The sequence below is a fragment of the Alligator mississippiensis genome, chromosome 1, assembly GCF_030867095.1.
Source record: "Alligator mississippiensis isolate rAllMis1 chromosome 1, rAllMis1, whole genome shotgun sequence".
NCBI lineage: Eukaryota > Metazoa > Chordata > Crocodylia > Alligatoridae > Alligator > Alligator mississippiensis.
This window is the reverse complement of record NC_081824.1, coordinates 413,410,835-413,429,176: the sequence shown is the minus strand read 5'-3', so window position 1 is coordinate 413,429,176 and position 18,342 is coordinate 413,410,835. Positions and strand designations below refer to the sequence as shown.

Below are 18,342 nucleotides of genomic sequence, written 5' to 3'. Positions count from 1 at the left end.
CAAGTTCTCATTTCATTCCCTACACCATAGGGTACCAACGTTTTAGGCAGACATGTCACAAATGAAGCCCTATACTCCAAGTTCCACTCCAAACCTCTTTCCCCTACTTGGTTTGCTCCTCTGCTTTTTGCTCCCTACCCAATTTGCTGCTGTGCTACCTGCCCCTCCCTGACATGCCACAGGCCACAAAGAGCTACTCATGTGGCAGGTTGGCCACCCCTGTCCTATACAAATAGTGAAGGCCAACAACAGCAAACCTATAACAGCAGGACAGCACCAATTCAATTCAGATGTCTGTTAAATGTCATTATTTTACTTGATCTTTTAACAATTATTAATTAAACAAAAATTGTGTAGAATTAATGTAATTAAAATTTCTGTGTATACCCATGTCTTTAAACTGAAAATTAGCATTACACTTCCAATAAAAACTCCAATGTTTCCTGCCTGCTGACTGTAATCTCACCAGCTAACACTAGACCACTGAGAAAATCATAACAGTGGTTAAATGTTTTAAATTCTGGATGTCACAACTGATAAAAATGACCTCACCAGCCACAAAGCATTAATTGCCAACTCATCAGCTGCTAATCCAAGGGTAATTTAGTAGAGGTACACCAATACATCGGTCCAATATCGGATTGGTAAGAATATTGGCTACACTGGAAATCAGCATGATGAGGCCAATGATTTGGCCGATAAATGCTTGTTCGTGCACACAGCTGCAGCACAGTACTTGGGTACCAAGGAGTAGAGCTGTGTGCAGCTGGTAAGTCCATTGTGGTGAAAAGGGAGGAGGGGAGGGGAGGGGCGTGGGGGGGGTGAGCAGGCAGCTCAATGCCCCCCGCGGTGAGGGAGGGGGCAGGGGATGGAGCCACAGTTCTTTTGGGGGCGGGGGGAAGCTCCCACTGCTGCTTGCACCACAGTAAGGCACAGGGAAGGGGGGCATGTGTCCCGGGATCTGCATGGGGTGGGACAGGATGCAGTTGCAGACTGTAGCAGGATGCAGCTGTGGATGCAGCTGTGGCTGCACCAGACTCTTCTCAGGGGGGGGAGGGGCAGATCAATGCCCCCCATGGTGAGGGAAGGGGTAGGCGCTGCCCAGCTGGGCAGGTCACAGGACGGAGCCACGGCTCCTGCTGCTGCTTGCACCCCAGGAGGGCGGGGGGCGCCGCGGAGAAAGCATGTGCCCCTGGATCGAAGCAGGGCAGGCTGGAGCTGGGCTCTTCTCTGCGGGGACTGGGCTCAGGAAGGAGGCTAGGGAGGATGCTGCAGCCACCCCAGATTTCGCCATAGCTCCACTCCCAGTGCCACTGCATGCCTGGCACAGCCCTGGCTCAACACCTCGCCTCCACCCACATGCTGAGAAGAGCTGGAACTGAGCTAGGTGTACTTTAGCGGTGCTGGGAGTGAGGCTATGGCAAAATCTGGGGTGGCTGCAGCCCCCTCCCTGAGCCCAGCCCCCGCTGAGAAGAGCCAGGCACAGCCCTGGCTCCAGCCTGCCCCAATCAAGGGGCACATGCTCCCCCTTCCCATGCCCCCCTGGGGTGCAAGCAGCAGCAGGAGCCACCCCCTCCAGGAGCCGCTACTCCGTCCCGCACTCTGCCCCAACTGGGCAGTGCCTGTCTCTGCCCCCTCCCTCACCATAGGGGGTGTTAATCTACCCCCTGCCCCATGCCCCTTCCCTCCATCCTCCCCTTCCACCACAAAAGACTTACCAGCTGCACACAGCTGTATCGGACATCAGATCAGTATCGGCCAATATGCCTCCTTAAAAATTGGCTATTGGTAGCAGCCAAAAAATCTCTATTGGTGCACCTCTATAATTTAGTACCTAATACTTCACAAATAACATTACTGACTTGACACCAAGGCTTCTACTGTGGTTGTATCAAATTAAAATTGAACTAACTCGAGTTACAAAAAGAGACTGTCATTTTAACATGAAGCAACTGCTATTGCACACTTCTGAAAGGAAGACTTAAACTAAACCAACAAAACATGAAAAATGATATGACCTAATACAAGACAGACAGGTGCAGTATTAATATTTTAGTAAGTTCAAGCTGAAAATTCAGAAGTGACTAGTTTTAGATGTCTTTTCACTTCTCAAAAAAGTTCAAGATAAAATTGAAAAAGAAAAAAAAGTCATTACAATACCTCACTTAGCCCAACTGTATTAGTACAAAAGAAACTGTCAACAGCAGAGCTTGCTCCAAGAAGTTTGCAACCTGCCTTTAAGAAAAGATGCAAGTTTGTGAGAAGCAAGAGGGTAAAAACATAACAATCATGTTTTGTATATGAATTGTGCACATTGGGTCAAGCAAGGATAAAAAGTCTTGTTTGGTTAATGGAGACAAGCAAGCAGATGGCAGCAGTCTCCACTCACTATCTGACTAGCTCAGGGCCCGTGGACAGGATTTGATATGCAGAGGAGGGAGCACCTTCTCTGCCCTGCAGCAGTGTACATTCCTCCGCCACATGCTGCTGATCCTGCCTGCAGCATCCAGCAGCGTTCCTGCTCTGTGCCAAGATGTCAGCTTGCACCACTAAAATGTATGGTTCCACTGGCATTGGAAGTCAACAGTAGACAGTGGTAAGGGAAGTAGAGCAGAGCAGGGAGGGATGGGGCACTGTGGAGGGGATTCAGCAGCCTCTGGCTATGGCTGGGTCACAAGAGAACCCTGGCAGCCAACCCTGGACAAGCTAGTATTAGCTAGCAATGCTCTGTAAGCAGGATGGCCAAATGGACAACTTAAGTACAAGTGTGCACCAGGGGACAGACTTTTATAAAAGCTTAGGCCCCTGCCCAGAATGGAAGGAAGTGCTAGGGTGGTTGTTCATGAAACATAGCTGGCTGTAGGGTCCTTAATTATTTCCTTTAACATAAAGGAAACCAATAGCCAAGATGTTGTCATCGGGTTTTGTTTGTTTGCTTCCTTTTTGTGCACTTCCACAATTGCTGCTTCAGGAATACACTTTCATTTATCAACATGCGACTGACACAACAATTACGGTCAATTCAAGGTCCATTATGTCATCATAAAGGAAGTGTTAAACAGCGATGTGGCACACAAGTCTCACAAAATTCTGCTTCATTAGGATTTCAAGCAGAAATTAGATTCTTGAATAGTAACGGCCTTTTAATAAAGTTTCAAAGAATCACAGAGGCAAATCCACATCAAACTAGCTTCACTAATTAATGAAGAATGGGGTTGGCTGACTAAGTGAAGTTTGCACAGAGTACAAAGTCTGTGATTAACAATAACAACCCATTCAGATCCCTAAAGAACAGTCTAGCTAGCTTTAAGGTGAGAGAGACCCAAATAACTGAAACATTACCCTTCATGTCCTTTCTTATTTAGGAATTAGTGCTATTTAAAAAGCATAGTTTCCTATCAGGAAATCTCTAATAAGATAGAGTAACAAGAAAGTCTGTATCAGGTGGCTTCAGAACAGGAACCAACAGCAGGTTAGTTCTTTGTTTCTCCACTGCATGTAGCACCTGAGACAGATGAACTATCACAAGAAGGGATCTGTCACTCTTCTATCTGAACTTTTACAACCCAGAAAGGCACTTTCATAGAAATAAAATAACCCTGAATTTTTTGCTTCCTGATTTTTGACAATGCTAAAATCAGGTAAAGGAAGATAGGCAGCAACTGGCAACTTGATTCTTGGATGGAGTAATACTGAATATCCATCTGCGAGTAGAGAATTCAAAATGGGATTTTTCTTTTTTTTCTTAGTTCATTTTTAATGGCTTTTCCAGACTCTCCTTGAAAATAAGATTGCATGCCATAATGGAAGGTGCGGACAAAGTAGAAACTATAAAGACAAGAAATGGACTGAAAGCGGAGACACTTTGTTAGATTTTATGTTAATGAATGAGCTACAGTGGGTAGATGACAAAATATCTAAACTTGTATCAAGCTAGTAAATCCACACTCAAGCCTTGTATAATTACTGCTTCTTTGGTAGTCAGATGACAACTCAGCTTATTAAAAATAAACATGCATTCGAAATGCACATGCTTCCAACTGCCTCAATACAAATATACGCAAGATGAAAGCACATTCAAGGTGGCATTCAAATCAAATCAGGGAACGAGCTCCTGGCACTTTTAAGTCAGTCAATCTCATAAGTACTTAGATGAAGGTCTGGAACAGACTGGATCATTAAATCCTATGACCTTATACTTAGAATGGCCCAGAATGGTCTGGCAGCCCAGAAGCAAAAAGGAACTGTGTAATTTTATTGGCAAGTGAAAGAAGGGGATAAGTAAGTGGAATGAGTGATCATTCATGTTACGCGATGGAAAAAGTTTATTTGTTAGACTACAGGAAGTATAAAGTGAATAGTGTGGATATGCGGAGGCGGGGGGTGCAATGGTGCACTTGCAACCTCTTGCCCCTTTGATTCCTGCTCCATACACAGTTTAAAACCAACTACCTGGTGGTTGCAACAGCATTTCTATTCAGGCAGCAGCGAGAAAGTCAGTTTGACTTCATGGCTCACTATAAATTTACCAGATTCCTTCTAAACTTATTACACAGGTGTTAGTGACCCTTTATCCTTTTTAATCATCTTGATATTCCACTAATCAAGCTATCCTTCTGAAATCCTGCCATCTGTGAGGTGCTCCTGGTAACATAGCTCCTATTTCACAGCCCTGAGACTAACTCATTCCAATGAAATTATATTTGTCTTTGCTTCAATCTTAAACTGAATAATACAGCCCTAGGCCCCTAGCATTATTAGTAAAGCTTCTACTTTATTTTTTACTGGTGAAAAATGTGTTTATATATATGGTAATACACCTCACCACTTGTATCCCTCTTCAAAATTCTAGATCTGCCCATGCTAGGGTTCTACATAAATCTGACTAATCCTTTTTACAATATTCCTTCAAATAAGATGCACTTTCTAGAATTTGGTATTTCTTCTAGAAACAACTTGCCTTTTATTTGATTAAAAAATAAAAGTTCATGTTCATACCACAAGGATTGTATCCTTGTAAACGGGTCTTTACTGGATGCTTTACTTTCTGTAAACTAAGAGTCCGAAAATCTGATTTCACTTCAATTCAGGTACATTTTATATTGAAAGGAATATAGGAATTTTTCTGTAGTACATTAAATTATTAACTGACTATTTCTTGCTCCTGCTGCAGTTTTCCAACCACTGATAAATGTTTGGAATAAGTGATTGCTGTTCAGCAATTGTTGCAAAATATACATATTTGTCTAAATATGACTATAGTTAGAAAAAACAGCCCACTGCAGTTTTTCCTACTAAAGTAATGAAGACATTCTTCTGAAATAAAAATGTCTTACAAAGTTTTTAATTTATATAGCTAGACTGAAACAAACACATCCTTTCAAGTAGTATAGAAAATAGGTCTATTAAATATCAATAAAATGTGTTATTAAAATTTGCTAATAAAATGCAAGGAAACAACCATGTGACTCAGCAAATGAGCCATACAATTACCATACACGTGATCACAATAATAATTTAAGCTTCTGTTCCAAGCCTTGCAGCAGCTACCTCTTCAATATTATCTTCACTTAGGAAGAACCTGCTTAGGTGCCTGGCAAGTCAGATAAATTTATAATTTTATAACTGGTATGGCTTTTGACATCTTTGTCAAAATCTGACAGGTTAAATCATGAAAGAAAAAAGCTAGTACCAAAGGATAATAAAAACATGTCTAATTAGAATGTACACTGATTTATGGCATATATTTTTCCAAACATTAAAGAGTATGTGCTTTTTAGATGGAGTAGTAAATATGTTTATCAAAGAAATGATTCTTTGTTCTGTTTCATGGGGATAGTGGGAGCTGAAATATTTGAGAACCTTCAGATCTAAAAGTATGAGAAAGTATCACCTGTTGATCCACAATTTTTGGCAATGTGCTTATTTTTATTTAAATCCTTAAAGGGATCCTGTTACTCTTTTGAACTTGTGCTCAATCTTTCAGTTCGTCTGAAGCTTGTCTTAAGTTTTATTAGCAAAGCAAGTATCTATTGTATCGACCCACATGCACCCATCTCTTAACTTAAATCACTGCCTAAAACCTATTAATTTTGTGCCAGATCTCTGGTTCCAATTTGGTCAAAAGGAAATTGTGTCTTGTACCGGCTCCTTCCCGTAGGTTACTGATTGCCTAATTAATTTGAACCTTTCCTGTCTATATTATGCAATGCCAGCTTTCAGACTTGCACTCCTTCCCCTCACCTGCCCCTGCCTTTTTTTAACTCATGGAACCATGAGGACGTTTTCAGAGCTCTTGAACCTTAAGCTTTTTCTCAGACTCTAAATACAGGTTCTTGGATGAGGACCACCTAACATACTCCTGCCTGTGTCACTGGCAACAGTACCAACTACAACCACATTGCTGCACCCCAGTTTGCTATCAGCTTCCTAATATTTCTTATGAGACTGGCCACCTTCATTCCTAAGCAGACAAGTCCAAGAGTTCATTATCATCATATACCCAGCTATTGATGCACCTAATGATCTACCTTTCTTCTACCATGGGCTGTTTCTTTCTCATAACAATAACCATTTCAGAGAAATACTTCTCCATCTCTAGTGCTAGAGCTCCTCATAAAGAAGAGTGCACTATTTCACCTTGGGTTCCTTTCCATCATAAAACTGCTTTTGATACTCTTTTTGAACTCAGCTGGCACATGAGAACAGGCAGATCTGAAATGGACTTGCTTTATAGCAGAGATTCTCAGTAGGACTGCTACAACACCCTGAGGTGACCCGATATCATTTAAGCGTGCCACACAATATTAGCACTAAGTTATGCAAACATCTAGACAAGATTTGCAAAATAAATCCAGAGATTTCAAATAGGAATCCACAGGAGTCAAAAACATCCTGACTTCTTGTGGTCTTTCTGAACTCTTTACAACAGAATTGCTTTATTAGTTTTCTGTAGTCAGAAAATGCACTGTAATTAATTATTTTTTTTTAAAAAAGTGCTAAAGAATTCAGAAGTTACAAAGGGATGCCTCAAGTCTTAAAAGATTAAGAACCACTGCTCTGAAGTCTCCTACACTATGTCTGGAACAGTCAGACTTTCTGCATCTCTATTTCAGCAATTCTGGCTCTCAAGTTCACAGGCTGCTTTAGCATGTGCATGCCAAAGCAAGTAGCTATGCATTTTTCACTTTGCGCAATGCATTATTTATCCTTACCCTTATGAGCGTACTGCCAGTCTTCTACTTTCACTGTTAAGCAAGGTTTTTCCATTCTATCAGGTTTGCTTATCTTTATTTAAGAACTCAAGCTTACTTTAAAGCCAACTAACAGCCCATTAACCCTTCAAAATAAGCTACTACTACCTCTGGAGCTTTATAATCCACAATCAGTATCACTGCATGGAGTCCTTGCTCATAACTGATTTCTGGTAGCAAAACACACGAAGGCCTTAGTAATAAAGGCCAAACTGCTGAATTTATCTAAAGCTTGCTCACTTTAAAACGCATAGATTTCAGAGTATTTGAATATTAGTTGCTACAGCACTATGTTTAGAATCACAGGGCATGTCTACACGTGCATTTAGGTGTGCCTAAAGTTAAAGCGCATTAAAGCGATTTAGGCCTGAGTCTACACATGCACGGACTGACGTGAGACTAAAGTTAGTCCCAAATCAGTCCGTACACAAAGTTAATGTGCCTTAAAGTGTCTGCATGTGTATTAATGCACTTTAGCTATTTACACCTATATTTGATACCTGGCGAAACAGTTAAACTGCACTGATCCCACTATCTTCATTTTTCATCAAGATCCAGATTTTTCCTTCTACTCCCAGTAAGCAGCAAGTTTAACTAAAACACCAGATGTGAGAACTGGCCACGAAAGCCAGTGATGTTCTTAGCTAAACAAGTTAAGAATGAGAAGGCAAAAATATGTACCTTTTTGACACAGACTGCTTTAAATTTTTAGTGTTGAATTTTTTTTTTTTAAACAAACATGAAATTTTCTCTCTTCTGTTTGCACTTCTTAGTATTTTCCCAGATGTCCAACTACAGAGGGAGCACTGTTATCCACTTACTTTAATTGCTTCTTTGTTAACTGCTCTCTACTAGATGATATACTGTTTGCAGCAGTCTGGGAAAAGGGGGACACACACATTGCTATCTATCATGGAGAATGTCAAACTATTTTGAGATGCTACATTTGTGGAAAACTGCCATCTTTTTGGAAAAGCTGTAGGATGCAGAAAAAGTAGATTAGAGATGAAAATGTTCTAGTACTTAATGTTCTAAGTTTTGCAATTATAGTTTTCACTGCACAAGTATCGATTGTAATCTCTTCTACAAGTGTGTAATTTCTTATTAACTTGTTTATAGAGTTGACTGATGCCATTGGCAACTTAACATATTGCATCACCGAAAAATCATTTCAGACGCTATTAACTATTTTGCAAATTTTTAGATACTAGCTTAGGAACAGCAAACCCTGGGCATTTGCACATATTTGCACCATAGCACCAGGTGCTTTTAGAAGTGCCTGGCATTGCAGCACATACATTTGTATAAATGGCGAAATACACAGCAGCACTGAGAAAATGGCAGCAGCGCACTTTTGAACATGAATGCCGTGTGCCCCCAGAGGCTGGGGCGAGCACGGCAACTGCCCACATGTAGCAGCAGCGTGGCGAGCTCCCGCAGGCAGCCGCAGCTATGTCAGGGGCAGGCCAAGCAGGGAGCTCCTGCAGGTGGCCACAGCGGTGGCATAGCGACACTGCCGGCAGCAGTGACCAGGGACCACCCACACATGCCACCAGCGGGGAGGGGGGGCGGCGACTAGCAACTGCCCACAGATGCCACCAGCAGTGTCAGCAGTGCTTTTCACAGGGGGTGCACTGCCAACCTCAGGGGGTCCATATGCACCCGCATGCACACCCTATGTGTCGCCATCTTTTAAACTAAAACACATTGAAGGCGTTTTAGTTTAAAAGCGCACCGCCACCATTTTCTCAGCCCTGACATGCATTTTACTGATTAACTGAGTCTGCTCCAGCATGCCGGAGATCAAGCAGACAAATGTATGTGTATAAATGCACCCAGTATCTATGCGAGAAGTTGGACCTTGAGGTCCTTTCTAATTAGGATGTGATGAAAAAGAAGAGATGAGGTTTCACATAGAAAGACTTGATAAGACACTTCTACAAACCTAATCAGTGAAGTCTCAAATGAGGCAGGAAATAAATCTTATCAAGTTTTAATTAAGTCAGGAGTAAACTGCACTGCCATAAAATAGATCTGAAGTCTCCTGCTCCACAACCCATTTCTGTCACTATCCTACAAGGGAGGGCAAATGTTTGCCATAGTTTTCTGGTGAAAGCAATAAGAGGTAAAACTACCGCATCTTTAAAGGTTTGGTCAACATTTTGGATTGGATAGAAGTTTATCTCAGGTCTGCTGTTGCACCTAGCATCCAGACACTGAAATAGCACTGCACTAATTCACATCTGGAAGACTTTGTTTTTAAAGTTTATTTAGTAAGTTTTTCAAAGTTTTTGGTTTTAGAGGGCCAACCAGGGTTTCAACTTCTAAACTGAAGAATATTCAACTAAAAATAAATAAAAGTGTCTTTCTTCTCTTGAAAGCTAAAGTTTTGAAGCATGCAAAAAGAACTTACTTGCTTTTCAGGTTCAGTCCTGAGCAGTCTGAAGGCTTTCCCTTCAAGTTACTAATAGCTAATCAAAAAATTAAGGGAGGGCTTAAGAAGTGTGATAGGGAAAAAAAGAGGATGAAGAACACTAGTCAAATATCCCTAGCAAGGTCCAGGAGCTGCTGTGAAGCCTACTCTATTATCATACTCAACTGCTGGGATGGAAAGGTGCCAGAATTTCTCCCAGGTAGATGTCCCTAGACCAAGGATCAGCCATCTATGGCCTGCAGGCCAGTTCTGGCCAAAAAAAAAAAAACTTGGCGGGGGGGAGCATTCCTAGTATTGACATGGGGTGGGGATGGTGGGGCATGACTCGCCCCACACAGCAGAGAGAAGCTGCACCATGACAATGCACCAGTGACTGCAGAAGCAAGGGCACAGTCTGGGTTGGCAGTGGTCTGTGCTCAAAACTAAGTTCCGTTACAGCATTTCACTCCCACCCCAAGCAGGTGCCAACTTCTACCCCTGACCATCAGCAACTGTTAGTGACTAGTAAATTGCATTTTCAGAAAATCCCACCTTGATTGGAAGCAGTCTTTGCTACTCCATCATCTAAGGACTTTTATGGTAAATAGCTCCAATATCCGTCTGCTCAAAGAGATGCATAATTCACTGCTAAGACTGTTGGAAAAAAATTTTGCAAAGTCCTTAAAGGCAAGGAGCATTCTTCTGGGTACTAGCAATTTTATGGAATGGGGAAGAAGGGTGGAGGGAGGTGTGGGGAAGACCTCAGGGAATTTTCACACTACAGAGATGATATTAGAGGTCTTACTGATATACCCAAATTAACTTTAAATGAGCTAGATAGCTTGGATACTGATAGCAGTTTAGTTGTAGTAGCTGGGGGCTCAGCACAGATTGCAAGCCCCACTCAAAGCATGAATAAATGCTGTGTTGAGGACACGGGTGTGTATCCTGTACTGATCTTTGTGCTGTCATTGCTATACCACTATCAATGCCTAAGACAGCTATTTTAAAATTAATCTCAGGTATGCCTACAAATGCTTGTCATACCTTTCACTGCAGTGTAGACACAGTGTTGCACACATACACTCAGTACCATAAAATTATGTAAAATAAACAGTAGTCAGGACAGTTGGACAGCCAGCACAGCATTTAAAACCAGCACTATTTTTTTTATATATATAGAAGCAGTTTTTCTATATAGAAATAAAGGGGGACTATGCATTTTACTATATACAGTCATGAATACAACAGCATTTGTACATTTTGACTTGGGTAAAAATTTTCATTAGAAAAGTGATGTGGCAACATTTGAGTTCTCAGACTTAATTCTGAATCATTTGCTTCCCAGAATGGCTGTAAAAATATGTCAAGTCAAGCAAAGACATTAATATAATACTTGGAATCAAAGAATAGGTACCACTACTACAATATTATCATGAGCATTAGCTATACCGAGTACTCACTAGAGATCCAACCACAGATGACACTTTTTCATATGTCTTCCACGCACTTGTTCTTATGACATCCGAAACTTTTAAAATGTCACAAAGTGCAACAAAATCTGCTTCTCCAAACTCAACCCTAGCAAGAGAAGAGAAAAAAATAGTATTAGGCCAGTATGTGCCACCAGATAAGGGATTACTTCTCTGACAAGCTTACTAAGTATTAAAAATTAGATGTGCGGATCGAGACAATAGTTTGTCACATCTACAGCTAATTTCACAGAACATCTTACCAAAACAAAACAAAAAGTTAGGAACATTGCCACACACATGCAGAAATGTGAATAACCTGTTTATTCTGCAAAACTGTCTGCAAGGCTCAAACCTGTCAATCATTTAACATCAGAGATTCTGGACTGAAGGATGCAAGATGGAAAGGATTTAGAAAAAAGCCTGAACAAGGAAAATTCTCTCTGCAGCAAAAAAAATAAAATCAATCAACTCAGAAACAGGGTTAAGGTGTGAATTGATCATGAGCTACATGTATCTTTGGCAATCAGTCTAGCAAAGAAAATGTAAAACAAGTTCCAGTTAAGGGGAGTTGGATGGTACAGATCTAGATTAGAAATAAGGCCCAATTTTTTTACACTGAGGTTAATTAACCACTGAATAACTTACCAAAGAACATGGTAGATTTTTTATTACTAGCCATTTTAAAATGAAAACTAGCGTTTCAGAAATATTTTGCTCAAACAAGAATTCAGGAAAATCCTACAGCTCACATGACATAGGGCAGACTCAAGAGGTGATCTGCCACGTTAAGTCAGGCAGAAGCTAGGCCAAGGTGACACCTTAGAGACTAATTCAGTGAGACATGAGCTTTCATAGGGTCCTGCTGCCCCTTCAAATTAAAGCTGGACAGAAACCAGCTATACAATTGTTACACATTTTCAAGTACTAACTTTATAGCTGATTGGCTCGTTTATAGCTCAACAGTCCTTTTTTACAGTGATAATTCCTTTGCACATGTGGCTGGTCTTAATTTACTGTATGCTTAACCAGTTAACTGTATGAGAATTATGTTGCATGTATGGCCAGCCTACATGCATTATAAGATTCACCAGTTAACTGTTTAATATATGTAATGTGTAGTAGGGGCCACAAGCAACAACCCACTTTGTTTGAGGCAGTAAATGGGCTGCCAGAAATAAATTATTTTATATAGAAGGAAAAGGGACAAGGGGAAAAAAGAAATCTTTTGTCAGATGCTATGAATGGACTTGCAGAAAAGAGCAGGTTTTTGCCTACGCAAGGTCATGCATTCCCAAGCTAGGCCAGGCTAGATCAGTGGTTCTCAAGGAGAGTTTTTTTAGCCACACACCCCACCTCAGGAAATGCCAGCTCTCCAGTTTCACTTGGGGGCTTTTTGGGTGCAGAAAAATATTAGAGCAATTATTCTGTTGCAAAAAGCTCAACAAGTCCTGTGTCCGTCGTTCCCCACCACCCCGGGGCTGAATGGTACTTCCCATATTTCTGGGCTTTGCTAGTTGCTCCCACTACCACTGTGTTGGTGTTTTTAAACCTGCCACAGAGGCATTGAGTGTTGGCTGCAGCCAGGGCTGGGGACTTTCACTGGGATGTGCCAAGGCTCCTGCTAGGAATCAAGTCAGAGGTTCCTGGCTAGAGGGTCTTGCCCCTCCAAGGGCTCAGGGTCACACCAACTGCCAGATTTGGGCATAGGAAGGCGTTTTAGCCCATGATCAGACTGACATGGACTGTGCGGGTTTCTGGCTTCCAGAGTGGCAGGGTCGTGGGTACCCCGAGCGCATCCCCACAGCAGCAGGACATTGGCTGCAGGGCTTACCCCATGGCATGAGAGAGTGTTTGGTCTGTATGCCATCACGGTGGAGGGCAGCACTAAGGAGAGCCCGGACAGGGACAAGGCCACCTCGGGGCAGGGAGCTGGAGCTCCCTTCCAGCCCCATGTCTCCCTGGCTTAACATACAGATTCCTATTCAAGTCCCGTGGCGCGGGAGGGGTGGGGGGGATTATTTTACAAATCTCTACAAAGCTACAAGTCTCCCCCAAGACCTGGGGCGGCCTGGGGAGACCCCGCACTCTCGCACCCTGCAGAGTTTCCTCCGCCCTCCAAGCAGCGGCCCAGAGACACCGCGGCGGGCGGCCCCCCCGCTCCGCTTCTCCCCGTGCCGCCCCGGGGCAGACCCGCCGCAGCAGAGGGGATGCTGTCCCCTCCCCCGGCCGCGCTGGGCGGGCGGGGCTCACCTGGGGGCGGCGGGCGGGGGCTCGGCGGGGGCCGCGCCGCGATCCGGGCTGGCGCGTTGCCCCCTAACGGCGGCGGCAGCACCCCTGCGCGGGGGCCTGGGCGCCATGTCGAGCGGCGCCGCCGGTGCCGCCGTTTAAAGAGCCGCGGAGGACACTGCGCGGCCGAGCCGGGAAACCGCGGGAAAGCACGTCAGCCAGCCCCACCCACACTCATAGTCACTTCCGGCTCGCGGAGCCCGGGGAGTCTACAAATGGGCGGGGCTGAGGGGAAGTGGCCAAGATTCCGGAAGCAGCGGGTGCTGATCACGTCATGCTTCGCACGAGCGGCGCAGCCAATGAGCTCGGCCGAGCGCTCGCCAATGCTGGCCAATAGAGAGCTGTCCCGGTGACGGGCTCTAGCTTAGTCATTCCCTCGCCGGCAGGGGCGGGGCTGCTCGTGTCATCCAGGGGCGGGCGCAGGGATTAGGGAGGGCGGGTGCTGGGCATCGCGTCGCTGGGTGTTTCTCCAGGCAAAAATGAACCTGGTAGCAGGCTCGGGGCTCTGGGCTGGTTTGGGCAGTCTGGAATTAAAGCAGAAATGAATATACTGTACAGGTTCCCATCGTCTTATGCTGTACATACGCTCCTGGAAAACCTCCCATCCTGCCAGCTGGCCTCTCCAGGGAAGGAATTCTACCTGCTCAAGGCATCAAAATGCTACTCAACACAGCTCACCAAGGCACTCTCATGGACCCCGAGGGTCAGCCTTCCATCTTCAGCTCCATCTGTGCAAAAATGAAGTTTATTTCCTACTCATGGGGAGTTTTTACCATCTTGTACCATCTACACTTTTCCCAGAGCCTGACGAAGGGACTTTGATCCCAAAAGCTTGCAAAAAAGGACAATTTTCTTACCTTTTATTAGACCAACTGGAAAATGGCATCATTCTGGAACAAGGAGTTCTAGTTTTTTGTATGTCCTCCTGTAAAACGACTCATAACTCAAATTTTCATTTGCATAAAGGGAACCCACTTTACAATGTAACAAATAGGAATACATTCCAAGACCTTGACTGTACTGATCCCCCAACTCATTTCTACCACTTTTACTAGTCAATTTTCGTACTCACCAACAGCAGGCAGTACATGCAAGCACAGGGTAGGGGTGAATGTTACCATAATGGGGATGGCACCTACAGAAACACTTGTTGGAGGCAGTGAGCAAGGCATGCAGATCCACACGGGAAACTGTATTTTGGTCCACATCAGTCCCTTAATGCAACGCACAAAGCAGCTGACTGCAGGCTTCCACCACACCGATCACGTAAGAGTGAATTTACCTCACATATAACAAATTTTTGGTCTAAAAGGGTCATTGCATAAGAGCAAATTCGCACATACACAACCTGCATACAAGGAGGGAAACCTGTAGTTGCTAGAAAATGAGACTAGGTTCCCCTGCTTCCCCTCCCCCATGCCCCCAGCATGAGGGGAAAGCCCCTTCTCTTATATTCCTTTAGAAGTGTAGCAGGGCTGCAGCTCTGACCCTGGCCCTGAGCCTAGGTTGGGGACAGAGTCAGACCCATAGCAGCAACAGCATTGCCAGGTGTACGATAATATATTGGTATGATAATTTTAAGCCTTCCAGTTCTCACTCACTCACTCGCTCACTGGAGAGTTACATTGAGCAATATAAAGTAAATAAGAAGAAGATGTATTTGCATACTTCTTTCAGTATACAATAATTTTTCAGAAAATACAATAATTTGAGCTTCCAATATGATAATTTCATATTTAAGGCCTGGCAACACTGCACAGCAGCCTCCTGCCTCCTCCACTTGTCCTCTGCAGTTGCCTTCCCTTCCCCATTGCTCTCAAGTGCAGCTAGGCTCTGGCTAGGACTAGAGGGGTCTCTCCTGGGCACAGAGCCAATGGAAACTCCTTCCCCTTCCTGGCCAATGAGCAGCGCCAAAGCTGCAGCTTGGCCAGGCAAGGACTGGTGCTTCCATGTGCTGTCATCCAGGAGGGAGCAGCCCAAGCAGCATATGGGGGTGGGGGGAGGGAAAGAGGCAGAGACTGGAGTGCAGGTGTTACATAAATTGCCAACTGTTCAAATCACCAGCGATGCCTTATGAGGGCGATAAGGCAAAGAACCATGTTTATTGATTAAGTGCTTAATACACACATACACACCCCACATTCATACCCAATTTCTGTTCTGTGCTGGTATATATTATCAGTCTTATCGGTGCTCAGATCAACTTAGTGGCCAGCCAAGTTAATCCAATCAGGAGTCATGCTTTTTCCAGTACATCTCATCAGACAAACCGAAGCTTCAGGCTGACATGCAGAATAATACCCAAAATCAATATATCTCGCCCCATTTTTATAGCTTTGTCAATTCCTTCAGTCCTCTGGGCTTTAGCTAGGTTATCACTGTGTTCTTTCTTGAAGGTTGATTGCCATTGTTCTCTCACTGTTCTGGGGCAGATTCATCTTGTTTGGTCGTTTATTAGTCTGAATTCTTCAGCCAGTCGCTAGCTGATGTTTTCCTATTCCACAAACATATTCTTACACATACAGCATACAAAGAGTAAGAGGTCAACCACTTATGTCAAGCTACAGAGCAATACAAAACAGAGTTTCTTAAGGAAATTAAAACCTCAAGAAAATACATAAGATTAAAAGCAATACGCAAAAGTCTATTTCCATGTTATTTACCTAACATCAAGCTGGTATTTATGCTATTTGTATAACATTCCTTTCTTGGATCCTTTAAAACATTTTGTTTTGAATGGATCACTTTATAATTTTTGCAAGGCTATATATTGTAAAGCAATTAAAGTATGTGATTTTAATTTAATACATTTGTTTTATTTAACAACATATACAACGTATTACAATCAGCACTATTTTAGTTAGTATAAAGAAGATGATAATAGAATGTAACATAACATTTAGGACCACTATTTATGATGGTGATTATTCCTTGAAAATAGTTTACCTATGGTGTATTATTATTTGTTTAGCTTGTTTAGATACTTTTAGAGTTTTTTAACCTTGGTGTAAAATAGTTACAGTACACAGTTGATTTTGTTTTTGTGTTGTAGTAGTAAGATGTTTTGTGAATTTGTGAATTTGTATGTTTTGTAACCAATAATTTAAGGTAGTTTAATTGATTTTTAAAGAGAAATGGAAATTAATTAAATTATTTTATGTTTAGGGGTGATTTTTTTAAGATGCTTGTGCAATTTAAAATGCTTAAAAGAAAAGTAATAAAAACATAATAAGCTGATAAGTTTTAATAAAGCAATAAGCAAAGCTAAGTTAAAATATTTGGGGTTCCTGCCATGCAGCTTTTAGCATTCTATGCAGCTTTTATATATGTCTCTTGCAAAGAATCACTTCACAGAGAACTGGCAATCATCAAATACATCAAGACAGTGTTAGAACAACAAGAATCATAGCAGCGAGACACTCCACAGCTAGGCTTGGAGATGCACATGGACTGGATTAAATACCTTCTGGGTTTGCATTTTATGTGGAATGCTAACAATCATAAGTACCACAGCCAGCCACATGTTGTTAATACACAATATTGTAAAGAGGAAAATCAAGTACAGAACGAACTATTTTGGATGAAAAACAGTCCTTCAGTTATAGGGTAAATAATTATTTAATCATTTCATATTACTGTGACAGTGAAGCTGTAGCACTTTCTTTCTACTTCTGTTTTTAGGAAATCTTTTCTACTCAAATTAGAAGAGCTGTCCATAGTTAAAAGTCTAGAAGTGCACATATCAATAGTTCTCAACCTTTTTAGATTCAAGGCACCTCTTGATGGCACCCCACTGGAGGCACCCCACTGGAGGCACCCCTCAGAAAATGCTAGCTCCTAGTTTTCTCTCAATTTTTGACTATGGACAAATACTAGATCTATTCTCCTGTTGCCAAGAACTCAGAAAGACCACAGCTGGTCAGAATGTTTTAAACATTATGGAATCCTATTTGAAATTTCTGGGTTTATCTTGTGAACCATGTTTGCACAATTAACAGTGGTAACATTGCATGGCACTCTGCAGCACACTTAAAATGATGTCAAAACTCCTCAAGATGCCTCAGCACCCTGGTTGAGAATCACTAGTATATATCATATGCAGTTAAAAGGATTTAGGATAGCAAGTTAAAATCCTAAACTGCAGCTCATTCTGGAGCCCATTTTCAGGAATGACTTTAGGAATGCAAAAGAATTTGAAATGAGCAAAACATCACAGAAAATTTTGTTCCAGACATTAGGGATCTTTACAGCTGTCAACAAGTTGAACAAATAAAAACACACACACTTTCTTTCTCCCAGCAAAGCCTCCCTAGGCAGCTGCTGTAGTGTTTTATAGTACCACCTTAGCTCATTTATGTGACAGGCAAAAAGTCTGGGTCCTCCTTGTACCCCTTTCTATAGCACTGCCTAGGGAGCAAGCTTTTTATCTTATCACAGAGTTCCTAAGAGTTATCTGTTGAACTCCATGGGAACAGTATTTTGTTTAGAATTAGACAGGTATTAAGGGTCAGATTCAAAGGCAAACTTCAGTGGTTAAAGTCTGCCTCTGCCCTGTTTTAGGAACTGAAGTCCAAAATGTGATTCCAAAAAAACCCCCCAAAAAACAAAACCAAAAAACTCAGCTCAGCAGCTCCTTAAATTTGCTAAGCCCTCTTTGGCCAGAATGTTCCCTAAGTGTCTGCAGTTCTGCTTTTTGTACCTGCCCGAACTGCCCCAGTCTGAGCAACTCACCATCTAGCTCCAACCAAAGCTTCAATGAAATCTATAAACTAGAGGGAGTGGCACCCAAGTTCCTTGAGCAAACCATTCTGATATGCAGGCTTTGAGTCTTCTTAACACATCAGTAGCATTATGTTGAACACAAAGCACAGCCATCACAGCCATTTTCATTCAGAAATACAAGAGATAGGAGTGA

At 42.6% G+C, this 18,342-nt stretch overlaps 1 protein-coding gene across 2 annotated transcripts in view; it reads right to left on the bottom strand.

Moving 5' to 3' along the window:
* Positions 1–13,561, bottom strand: part of RB1 (RB transcriptional corepressor 1) — a 133,894-nt gene extending 120,333 nt beyond the window's left edge. For both annotated transcript variants that reach the window (XM_059729033.1, XM_059729058.1), the window contains exons 1-2: positions 13,392–13,561; positions 11,130–11,247 (exon numbers count right to left, since the gene is read on the bottom strand). In XM_059729033.1, the coding sequence (XP_059585016.1) occupies positions 11,130–11,247; positions 13,392–13,498 (225 nt within the window). In that variant the 5' untranslated portion in view covers positions 13,499–13,561. The remainder of the gene's footprint in view (positions 1–11,129; positions 11,248–13,391) is intronic.
* Positions 13,562–18,342: the final 4,781 nt, after the last annotated feature.